General features: G+C 42.0%; 1 protein-coding gene across 2 annotated transcripts in view; it reads left to right on the top strand.

Moving 5' to 3' along the window:
• Nucleotides 1-12,312, top strand: part of Lonp2 (lon peptidase 2, peroxisomal) — a 117,518-nt gene that overhangs the window by 39,229 nt on the left and 65,977 nt on the right. For both annotated transcript variants that reach the window (XM_036187620.1, XM_036187621.1), the window contains exons 7-8: nucleotides 328-586; nucleotides 9,263-9,404. In XM_036187620.1, coding sequence (XP_036043513.1) covers nucleotides 328-586; nucleotides 9,263-9,404 — 401 coding nt within the window. The remainder of the gene's footprint in view (nucleotides 1-327; nucleotides 587-9,262; nucleotides 9,405-12,312) is intronic.

The following is a 12,312-nucleotide window of genomic DNA, read 5'->3' on the forward strand; positions in this document are numbered from 1 at the left end:
GGACTGGGCCCTCCCACATCAGTCGTCGGTCAAGAAAATGCAGCACGGGCTTGTCTTTAGTTCCTTTAGGGAGGCATCTTCTCAATTGAGGTTCCCTCCTCTTAGATGACTCCAGGTTGTGCCAAGTTGGAAAAAAAAAAAACAAAAAAAAAAAACTAAAAATTCTAAAAAACCTAGCTGGCATAATCTATTTGAAGACTTAGAGGGATCCAGTCTGTTTTTTATCGTTTTCTTTCTGAATAATATTTAAGCTCTTGCAAAGCTTGAAAAGAGTTCTTTCACTTAAAAGTTCAAGTCCAAAATGACTTCTGTTGGATTGTTTGGCAGACCGCCTGGACATTCGGGCAGCCCGGATTCTTCTGGACAATGACCATTATGCTATGGAAAAATTGAAGAGGAGGGTTCTGGAATACTTGGCTGTCAGACAGCTGAAAAACAACCTGAAGGGCCCAATCCTCTGTTTTGTTGGCCCTCCTGGAGTAGGCAAAACAAGTGTGGGGAGATCAGTGGCCAAGACTCTGGGTCGAGAGTTCCACAGGATTGCACTTGGGGGCGTGTGTGACCAGTCTGACATTCGAGGACACAGGTAAAACACTTCCCTCAGCCTCAGCTCTGATTCTGCTTGATGATTTAACTGGCATTTGTACAGTGGGCTAACTAGTGTATGCCTCAGCTTTCTACAGTCTTACTTGAATGTGATTGGACATTAGCTGCCTTTACATTTACTTTGGCCTCAGAACATTACCTCAGTAACAACAGTAACTTTTTGGCCTTTAGAAGAATAATTGTAGTGCTATGGTCAGATATGAGGAGGTGAGTAATCTTTGAGAGCAAATTTGCTCTGGCTTCAGTCTTCCTTTTATGAAAACCAGGCTTCACTAAGGAAAAAAGTTAGCATAACCATCACAGATTACCCTACACACTGGACCCACTTTCTGTTAAAAAAAAAAAAAAAAGACTAAAACAGTGTTATATTTGACTAACCTACATTATTATAATCAGATTTATCTTTCCTTTCCATTATTTGGCTCTGTGGTTCTCCCTGCTGACCTGATTGGAAGAGGCTTTGGGAAGCCCAGATCTGTACTCTGTGGTCAGAGGGCTCCGTGGCACTTGCAAACTGTAAGAACACACCCAGAATATGTGTGTACCTGCAGTGTGCCTTAGTGGTAGAGCCTGGCGTGAAGAGAGTGTGAAACATGGATATCCTGAACTGCATGTGAAAGACTGTGACGCATTTTTAACACCTTGCTTTCCCAGTAGCCTTTTCACAGGGATCACTGACATTCGGTAATGATGGGAAACTTTGCTCTGGGAAATGATTATTTTCTGAGTGGCCCATGCCTGTAATCTTACCACTTGGGAGGTGGACGCGGAAAGGCCAGGAGATCAAGGCCAACCATGGCTATATACGAAGTTCTAGACTAACCTGGGGCTGTTTGAGAAAATTATTCTCTTTTATTTGTTCATAAATAAGAATATGCATAAAAGAAAAAGCCTGCAAGGTTCTAATAAGGACTGAAAGTGCCCATCAGGCCAGAGAATTGATTTGGGTCACTTTTCTGACAATTTCAAAGGATGCTTTTGTTGCCTACAGTTCTCACTGGTGCCACTAGAGGCTGTAATTCACTCTCATAATGAATTGCACCGTCACTTGTGGACCAACAGCAGAGAATTTGGAGGCTGAAGTCTGAATTTGACCTCAAACCCCCAGGCTTACCCCTTTCCAGTGACTTGATTTGTGCTCTCTCATTTAGATTATTTTCTCTCTTAGTACAGCACAATACTATGTCTGATGGGCTTAGACATTGTCGCACGTACATGGTTGATACGGAGTTTGTCTTTGTTTCTTCCTCCATTGGTGATGGTAATTCTGTAATGTTCAGTGCCTGGCACACAGGTGTGCAAGGTCTCATCACTTTTTACAGACTTTGCTGGATTTAAACACATCTCTGTTCTGAATTTTTACTTCAGACCCTAGCTTTGTTATTATTTTAAATGTAAATTCTCAGGAGGCTGAGTATAAGTTTATAAGCTTCAATATGACTTCTTATAAACTTTAATCTGATTTTAAAATTGCATTCAAACCATTTGTCCTATTCTCGGTATTATTATTTATATTGCAGAATTATGAAAAAATGTCTCTTGCCTAGTAGTGATTATACTATCATGGGTCTTGCAACTAATTATTATTATTATTATTATTATTATTTTGCATGTTTTGAGATCCGGGTTTCATATAAATCAGTATGGCCTTGGACTTACTATGTAGTAAGGCTGGCCTTAAACTGAAGAGCCTTCTGCCTCCACTTCCCAGATGCTGATACTGCAGACATGCAGGGTCTCATCATTTCTTAACAGCATTGTTGAATTTAAACACATCTCAGTTCTAAATTTTTGCTCGCAAATAAAATTTGTCATTAATTTTCAAGCGAATATACTTTGTGTGTTGTATGACTGTATTGAAAGATAAATCTACTGAAAATTAAAATTCATGGTCTCCATTGCCTAAGATATTTGTAGCTATCAGTTCATTTATAAATGGATGGTACAGATAGAGAATGTGATTGCTGTCCCCTCCTCCAAAAGATATTCAGGTTTGGTTATGAATTCAGTCTGACTTTAACTATGTTCTAGGCATGTATCTTCTGTAGTTTTTTTTTTTTTTAACAACACAGCAATCTCTTCTTGTGCTGCTGGGGACAAATGTAAAGCACTAAAACCCAATGACAGCTTTTCTCTGAAAACCTGTTGAAGCTCATGGAAAGTGGGGTGTGCTTGCTAAGGAATGGAGAATGTGAGGACAGAGTGTGAGTCCACAGCCCAGTTATGAACTGGATGTGACTAAGGGGGCAGAAGGAACAGTCCAGGGTAGAACACAGCTCTGGGTGTCCCCTGAGAACATGTAATCCATGTGACAGTGGAAGCCTTTAGGAAGCACCTGGGGTTTGGCATTTGAGTATTGGTCACGTGCACTCAATCAGCATTGATGGGAAGTTTTTCTTCCGTAGCCTCCAAGTGGGCGCCACTGCTCTGCAGTCTGAGAAGCGGAAACACAGCTGCTTTGGGTTGTCTCCCTCACTTAGTCACTGTTGTCCCCTGCATGGGACTCCGACCGTTTGCTAGTATTACCTGTTTATAGGAAAGAGAGGTACTAGTAAGTCAGGGACCGGTTGTTCAAAACAACCAAAGACTGTATTTTTAATAGTTGAAAAGGTGAGAGGGAGGTAGGGGAGAAAAAGAAAGATTTGACTTACATTTATCTTAAAATAATGATCTGATGAAAAGGAGTATTGCTATAATTAATGAGGCAATTCCACATACTTTATATGGTAATTAAAAGAGGTTTATTTCAGGGGTAACTTACAACCAATAAGGGGTCGATTAAAGGATCTGGGAGAGATAAGGTACAGTCCAACGTAGTTCTCTGGGGAACTCTGACTTGATATGCAAATCCAGACTCCAGTACCATAAGGAGCTTAGAGAGTGAACATGTACGCATCCCAGGTCTTAAAGGGTCTCCTCTTGGCCACACCCCAGGGGCAGGTCATAGGCAGGTGTGGCAGGTTTCAAGGTCAAAGCTAGAACAGCTACCCACTACAAAGGAGCCCATTGTTTTCTTCATATTATTTTTAGTGGATTAAAGGAAGAACGAAGTAAACCGTAGCCATTAATTCACTCATGCAGTTTTATCTCTGTGCATAGTTTTCTGTCTATGAGCCACAAAATGCCCATTACTGCAGATGAGTTCTTATGTTTAAATAAATGAGTTATCAACAATGTAGTATAAAAGTATAAAGGATGAAGTTTATGAAATTGTGTTTGCATAGATCTGTACTTCTCTCTCTCTCTCTCTCTCTCTCTCTCTCTCTCCTCTCTCTCTCTCTCTGTGTGTTCTCATGTATGGGCACATGTGTATAAGTGCATGTGCATGTAGAGACCCCAGGTTGTTGTCAGGAATCTTTTTTTGGTTGCCCTTCCACCTTGTTCTTTGAGGCAGGATCTCTCAGACCTGGAGCAGAGCTTGCCAGTTGAGCTAGTTTTGTTAGCTAGCTTGCTTCAGCGATCTGTCTCTACCTTCTGAGGCTGGGGTTACAGACAACCTGCCCTGCTACCTGGCATTTGCATGGCTTCTAGGGACATGAGCTCTGGTCCTCTTGTCTGCTCAGCAAGCACTTTAACAACCCAGCCAACTCACAGCTCATAAGTCTGTTTCTTATTTGTTGTTCTTTGATTAAAAACAACTTATCCCTACATTATATCTCAAATCACTGTTGATATTATTGAGTCTTTGAAATAACTCTGCTTCCTACATGTACAGGTAATAAAGGTCTGTCATTGCAAGGTACGAATGGCTCAGTTTTAAAACAAGATGAAAAGAATCTTGTAACTTCTAATGATGATAAATTTCCATCTGTAACTGAAATATAAGTTATAAATAAGCCATCTATTCTTCTATGAAGTAAAAATAGCCATATCAGTAAGTTCTTTTTTTTTTTTTTTTTTTTTTTTTTTGCTGAAGTACATTAGACATATTCTGGTGTGCTCATATCCTCCTTACCACCTGCCTCTGCATATAGCTCTCCCACAAGAGATTTACTGTATCCCTCCCCCTGCCCCCATGTTTAATACTGACTGTCACCTTGACAAGCTCTAGATCATCTAGAAGACAAACCTCTGGGTATGTGTACAAAGGAGGTTTTCAATTGGGTCAATTCAGGAGAAAAGCCCCAATCTAAATGCAGGCAACATTATTTGGAATGAATAAAAAGGAGAGAGTGGGCCAGGCAGTCTTCAAATTTGATTTTTAGTTAACACATAAGCACAAAATTTGTAGTGGGGTGCTATGCAGTGTTTCCGCAGAACCCTGTGTTTTATTACCTTATTTATTGTGGTGAGGGGTTGGATGCAGGGTCTTCCACATGCTAGGCAAGCTCTTTGCCATTGAGGTTTGTCTCCAGCCAGAGTTCAGGTTTTAATGAATGTGTTTGCTTCATTCTCGTAGTGCTCTGAGGCTGAGCTGGTTGTGGGAGTGATGTTTGTACACACTTACACACTGTGGGGACACAGCAGGGAGTGATGTTTGTACACACTTACACACTGTGGGGACACAGCAGGGAGTGCTGTTCCGTACACACTTACACACTGTGGGCATGTACAGGGAGTGCTGTTCCATACACACTTACACACCATGCTGGGGACGTAGCAGGAAGGCAAGGCTAGCCTTTGCAGCTTCCACTTATTTCCTGCCTCTGGTTTCTACAGAGGACACTTTCATATGTTTGATTTACTGAGAAATGACTACTGTTTGGTGGGTTTGAGAGAGAATATCTTTATTTTGTGTATGTCTGAATTCTCACTATCCAAGTCCATATTCCCCAGGCTTCTTAGAACAAAGTATATTCTGCATCTTCAGTTGGTGAATTACTTTTCCTGCCATAATGTTTTACATGACAAAAGTCGGTCCTGACTAGAAAAACATGTGCAAACAAATTGAGCATATATAGACACTTGAGTGCTACATTTCTATGGTACTTTTAAAAAGTTAGAAGTTTCCTCCTCTAATAACTAGAAGAGTAATTCCACCAAGTAATCATTTATCTAACCAGTTCGTGTTAAATCTTGGCTTTTCTCTGCTCATAGAAAGGAATATACTTTCCAGTGAAGCCCGAGCCTTAGACTCAGAGTGTCAGTAATTTCGGCAGATTTGGGTGTTGTGTAATGTGGGGGTTCTCTACTTTGATGTAAAGTCACATAGACATTTGCAGTGGCCTATGAGCTTTATAGTGTCATTCAGACTTGTCACCCTAATAGTGATGACTGGATCCCTACCTGTTTGATCTGATAGTGATGGTTATCTTCTTGGCTTCATTTTAGACTAGTGACCCAAAGTCTGGAGATGTTACTTTCAACAGTAACAATACTGTGTGTGCCTGGTGCTATTCAAAAGACGTTTTTGGAGTTGTTTTCACAAAGCAGAAATTAAAGTCAGGCTCAAATTCAGTTATCCTGATTTCTGCTTTAAGTCATGGTTCCTGATCAAAGTCTGATGCTTCTTTCCAAGTTTTCATGAGATTGGCATTGGGACTGTTGTTCCTATTTTATAGGTGAGGAAACTGAATCTTAGGTCAAATAATTTGCCCAAAGTACTACCTTACCAGTGGTGGTTTGGAGTATCTGAGGAGCAGAATGTGACTGCTGTGTATCAGCTGTGCTCTGTCAGCAGCCTGCTTGGGGCTCAGAGGATACAGCATGCAGACTGAACGAGGTCATAAATGAGAATCAGATGAGTTGTGGAGCCGGTCAGCGCTGTAGGCATGGCATTATTGAAGATTACTGTGGGAGACGCGTTCAGGAGAGGTCTCTGAGAACTCTTGGAAATTCAGCATGGTGGCAGCCCATGCCTGTAACTCAGGAGGATAAGGCAGAAGAACTAGCCCAAATTCAAGGCTATGTACTCTAGGGTACATAGTAAATTGGATATACTGGATATAAAAAAAAAATCATTTTTATAATGAAGTACCTGAGGCAAGCAACCAGTCAAGGAAAGTTTTTAAAGTTGAAAATCCAAACAGCACTGGACAGCCTCTTTCAGGGGCTTTTCTTTGGCTGCGTCACAAGTTTGAAGACAGTGTACTCTATTCTAATAGCTGTCTTTTAAGAACCAATCATAATTTATTACAGATATCTTAATCCCTGTGTTAGAAATATCATCCCTCGCAGTAGACCCTACTTAAAAAGTTTCACTAACTCCTGATACTGCCACCTGGGGACCAAAGCTTTACTACATGGGTCCTGGAAGGACACTCAAACCATGTCTATACCACAGCAGAGAGCATGATGCTAAGACTGTAAAGGACCCACAGGTCTTGTGGGTCTTGTTTATGAATGAAGGGAGAGAGGCTGGCACTGTTGGCAAAGTTGCTGGCAGGTAGACTGTGATGACGGGTTTGGATCTTTTCTGTGGGCTTTGGGGGAAAGTGAGCCATAGCACGATCCTGTTGGATTGCTCTAGAAGGAGTCCTGGGATATCATTTTCTCTGCTGTCTTTAGCTATAGAATTGTAAGTCTTATCAAAGCCAGAAAAACAAGAAATGGCCCATAGAGAATTTGAAATTTTAATAATTTTCTTTTCTACTACATTTAAACAATCAGAGTAGGGACAAGTCTATGTTCACTAGAGAAAGAATTTGAGGCTGGGTGGTGGTAGCGCACGCCTTTAATCCCAGCACTCAGGAGGCAGAGGCAGGTTGATCTCTGTGAGTTCGAGGCCAGCCTGGGCTACCAAGTGAGTTCCAGAAAAGGCACAAAGCTACACAGAGAAACCCTGACTTGAAAAACCAAACGAGAGAGAGAGAGAGAGAGAGAGAGAGAGAGGGAATTTGAAAAAGTTCAGTGGTTTCTCATGTTTTCCTTTTTGTACTCCATTCTCAAATTTATTATTTTTATTATTACTATTTAAACTTTTTGTTAAATTTTTCCCTACACAATATATTTTAATTGTGTTTTTCCCCTACTTTAATTCTTCCCAAATCCTCCTTACCTCTGTACCCACCTACTTAATGCTCTCGCTCTCTCTCCCTCTCAAAACAAAGACAAAAACAAAACAAAAAAGGAACAATCCAAACCCCACCAAACCCCAAACATGAAAATCAGCATAAACAAACAAAAGACCAAAAAGACTGAGACAAAAATGCCCAAACAGAGCATAATGAGACAAAAGGTCTCCAAAAATACTATTGAGTTCATTTTGTGTTGGCTAACTACTCCTGGGCATGGAGCCTGCCCTGAGGTATGGTCACTATACCGAGGGAGACTCCATTAGAGAAAACTGACTCTCCCTTTTCCAGTGGGTATCAATTGCAGTAGCTTCTTAGTTACTTACGTGTGGTAGCCCATGCCCACTTCCCCTCGGAGCTGGCTTGAACTTGTTCAAGTCTCTATGAGTTCATATGTGCTTCAATCCAGTTGTGTCTGGAAGACACTATTCCCTTGGAGTCATCCATTACCGCTGCCTCTTACAGAGATTATTATTTTTTTTAAGACAATGTCTCGTGTATCTCAGGCCAGCCTCACTTGCTATAGAGCCAAGGATGACCTTGAACTTCTGATCCTCCTGCCTGGCTTAGGTAGTGCTAAGGATCAAACCCAGGGCCTTGTGCATTGCTAGTCAAGTTCTCTGCATCCCCAGACCTCCATTCTGAAACCTCAAATGTGCTAATTTCTTATTGTAAAGGAGCATTATTGTTTCTCACTTCAGTACTGTTCACCTCCCCCGGAAAAAAAGCCGTTCCCATGACAGTTTTTCCGGCTTTCTTGTTTTTTTCAAAGGTCACTCTGTTTGTTCTGCCCTACTTTGTGCAGTCATGTGGCAGAGCTGAGGCTTGCTCTGTAAATGGGCTTTGTGGTTGTGTGGGTCATGATGTAAGTGCTGCTGCTCCACTTAGTGCTGAGCATTTTCTTCCAGGCAGACTGCCCTTGAAGCCCTTCAGAGCAGAATCTGCTCAGTGGGAGCACCAAGGCTGCAGTAAAATACATAGAGTGCTGCGGAAAGCTCGCCCGCCCCCGGGCCAAGGCCTCTGTGTTGTGTGAACATGTTTACATCTGGCATGCTTACATAATGATTCTGATTCACATGGGATGCGCAGCCTTTGGCATTTTCACTTAGTTATACTGGTCTGAACTGAGTTATGCCATTTAGTGCATGTGGGGCAGGAATAGGCCAGGGCAATGGAGTCCTGATAGAAGTACTGTTTACCTCAGATTACTGCATTTAAAAACTAGAGATTTGGGCCGGGCGGTGGGGGCACATGCCTTTAATCCCAGCACTCGGGGAGGCAGAGGCAGGCGGATCTCTGTGAGTTCGAGGCCAGCCTGGTCTACAGAGCAAGATCCAGGAAAGGCACAAAGCTACACAGAGAAACCCTGTCTTGAAAAACAAACAAACAAACAAACAAACAAACAACAACAAAAACAAAACCTAGAGATTTGGATCTCTCTCCATCTCTCTCCCTCAAGCAAAACTATGTGACTTTAAGTTCTTCCTATGTCATGGGCAATTCGCAATTAGAATCAAGCAGAAGATTTGAATTGAATCGAATATCTTTTGACACATCATAATTATGGTAATGCTTTTGTGTACATAGAGCTTTCTTCCCATGCTGGTGAGAACTGAGGACATCCCAGTCCCAAAGTCTCCCTCCTCAGTGGTGTTGCCCTTTGCCTCATCATTCTGTGACCTTGCTGCTCCCTCTCTCTCCAGGCGCACCTATGTGGGCAGTATGCCTGGTCGAATCATCAATGGCTTGAAGACTGTGGGAGTTAACAATCCAGTGTTCCTGTTGGATGAAGTTGACAAGCTGGGTAAAAGCCTACAGGGTGATCCCGCAGCAGCTCTGCTTGAGGTAAGGTCTAGAAAATTCCCTATGAAATCATACTTGAGTATGAATGAATGAGCATAGGCCATACCCAAGACACATATATATTGGTGAGTAGTTGCTTATAAGAAAAATGGTGGAGCACAGACCAAAGTCTGAAGCTGGTTAACAGCTACATAAAAATCAAAGATTCCTATTCATCTAAGTATTGCCATGTGGCTGTGGCTTTACTGGTCCTCTAGCATCTGCTTCTTGGGTGACTCACTCTCATCTCCCTCCATTCTGCCCTTCTTCATCCAAGTCCTCAGTTTGATTGCCCTGCATAACTTTATCCTGCCTTGCTATAGGCCAAACAGCTTTATTATTAACCAATGAGAGTAATACATATTCACAACATTCAAAAGGATTATTCCTACATCATGCTTGTTGTTCACAGACTTAAGTGGTAAGTTTATTGCAGGAAAAAGGGATGAAGTCCCCTTTCCCTGGGTCCCATCCCATTCCTGTACTTTAGCCTCTAAAAGGCTTTGTTAATTTGCTCCATTTTCTAAATCGCTTGACCTAGCCGGGCACAGTGGTGATGCCTGTAATTCTAGCTACTCAGGAGACGAAGGTAAAAAGACTGAATTCACTGTCAGGCTAGGCTGTAGAGCAAGATCCTAAAGACAGAAGTAGAGGACAGGGAGGGGCAAAGAGGGGGTTCAGACCTGCAGAGCAGCTCATTCCTCTGTGCAGACTGCTATAGCAAATTGAGAGTCCGCCTTTACTCCTTGGATCCCACTTCTTCCTTTATAGGTGTTCTCTTTGGTTAGCTCCTGATTGGCTCTCCAGTTCATACACCGTGTGGTGCTTCTCCCGCTGACCATGCAGTTAGCCCAGCACCTGTCCTCTGTGTTCTTCTGCTGTTCTAGAGTCTGTCTGTTGACTTTCACAATTTGTGCCCCGCTCTCGAGACAGTCGGGCACTTGAGGTGTCTAGGTTTTACCATTGTTAGTCTTCAGTCGGAACCAACTGTTTGCTACCTGTGGTACATGTAGCTTCCCGTGTTGTCCTTCACTCCCACCATGTTGAATTTCCTGCCTCCCTAGGCCGTGTTTTGGCCTACCTCACTCAGTGTTGTTAATTCAACAGGAGTTTCTGGAGAAAGCTCATCTGGGTGGTGTTTCTAATGTAAATTTAAAAGCATCTTCATGTTTTCCTCAGACTTACTTGATAATTTGACCACGCATGGAATTCTGGTTGGGAATAATTTCTTTGAAGGGTTTTCCTTTGTCCCAGGGACTTCTGGGCTCTAGTGTTGCCCCTGGTAAGTCTGAAGTCACCCTGTTCCATCCTGCTTTACTGTCTGAAGACTTGAGGAAGCACAGTCAGCGGGCGCAAACGGTCAGGGTGAGGTAAGAGTGAAACTTGTCAGCCCGAGGGAGAAAACCAGCGCTGAGTCAAGACTTCAAGTCTAGCCTCAGCTCGTTTGCTTTTGCCATATTTAAGCATAGCACAATTTTTGGGAAATGTCTTCAGATGGCAATTAACTCAGCCCGGTGAGTGCAAGGCCTAAGACATGTTTACATTGAGGATCTTTACAAAGAATTTATGGCTTCTTCTGTAAGAAGGGTTCTTGTTGACTTAGGAACAATGCTCAAGGCAAGTGGTTCTCAACATTCCTAATGCTGCAACATTTTAACACAGTTCCTCAGTTGTGGGAACCCCCAACCATAACATTATTTTGTTGTTACTTCAAAACTATAATTTTGCTACTGTCATGAATATAATGTAAATACCTGTGTTTACATAGTCTTAGGCAATCCCTGTGAAAGGGTCGTTCAACCCCCAGCCTGAGAACCACACGTCTAGGAAGGATGACTGAGGTCAACGGAATCCTTGTGGCAGTGAGGATTTGGCCTGGCCATAAAATAACATAGAAGTCACTTAAGAGCTTGTAGAGTACAAGTTACATCCCTCACAAGGATGAGTTTTATGGCCTATGCTCAAGTTTCTACGGAGAGAGGGTCTGGGATGAGTAAAACATAAATTCTGGGGGGATATAAGTAGAGGCCGGCCCTTCAGACAGCAAAGAATCACCAGGTTGTAAACTACATCTATTCCCAGCATTCCAGGAGGAGGCTAAGCATCTCTTTCCTTTGAGGAAGGAGTGTGAGTTTAACTTTCCTGGCTTCTCCAGTGCTTATCTGTGTGCACAAGGCTTTTGCTCTCTACAAAAACTCAGAATCTTCTCTTTATTTCAGTGTTTTTTTTTTTTTTTTGGAGCTGAGGATCGAACCCAGCGCTCTACCACTGAGCTAAATCTCCAACCCCCAGTTTTATAATATATATCATATGTATGTATTAACACACATATATAATAACCTTATATACATTTTATTTATTTATATATATACTATATATGTATATATATATAGTATATATAAAATAACCTGCCTGTTGTGGGTCTCTTCCCAAACATTTTTGCTGATTCTTTAAAGAACCCTTGACTTTTTCTTGTCCTTCACTTTGGAAGATTTTCTTAATTCCTTTATTGATAACTTTTCCATCCTTTTGTTAGAGCTCAAATTTTTATTTCTATTTCATGTGTATGAGTTTTGAACATACGTTCATATACGATGTTTGTGCCTGGTACCCACAAGAGGGCATTGGATGCCTGTACTTGGAGTTACAGATGGTTGTGAGCTGCCATGCGGGTGCTGGGAAGGGAATCTGGATCCTCTCTGCAAGTGCAGCCAGTGGGCTTAACTACCGAGCCGTCTCTCCAGCCCCAGAGACGTTGGGTCTTTAATTGTCAGGTCTTTTCTTTCCTGGTATTCACTCCCTTTATTTTTTGTTCTACTTTCTGTGAGAACTTCTCCAGCTTTATCTTTTTTTGGAGGAGGGGGTTCTTTTTGGTCTTTTTCAAAACAGGGTTTCTCTGTATATCAGCCCT

This window comes from Onychomys torridus, chromosome 5 (assembly GCF_903995425.1).
Source record: "Onychomys torridus chromosome 5, mOncTor1.1, whole genome shotgun sequence".
Classification (NCBI taxonomy): Eukaryota; Metazoa; Chordata; class Mammalia; order Rodentia; family Cricetidae; genus Onychomys; species Onychomys torridus.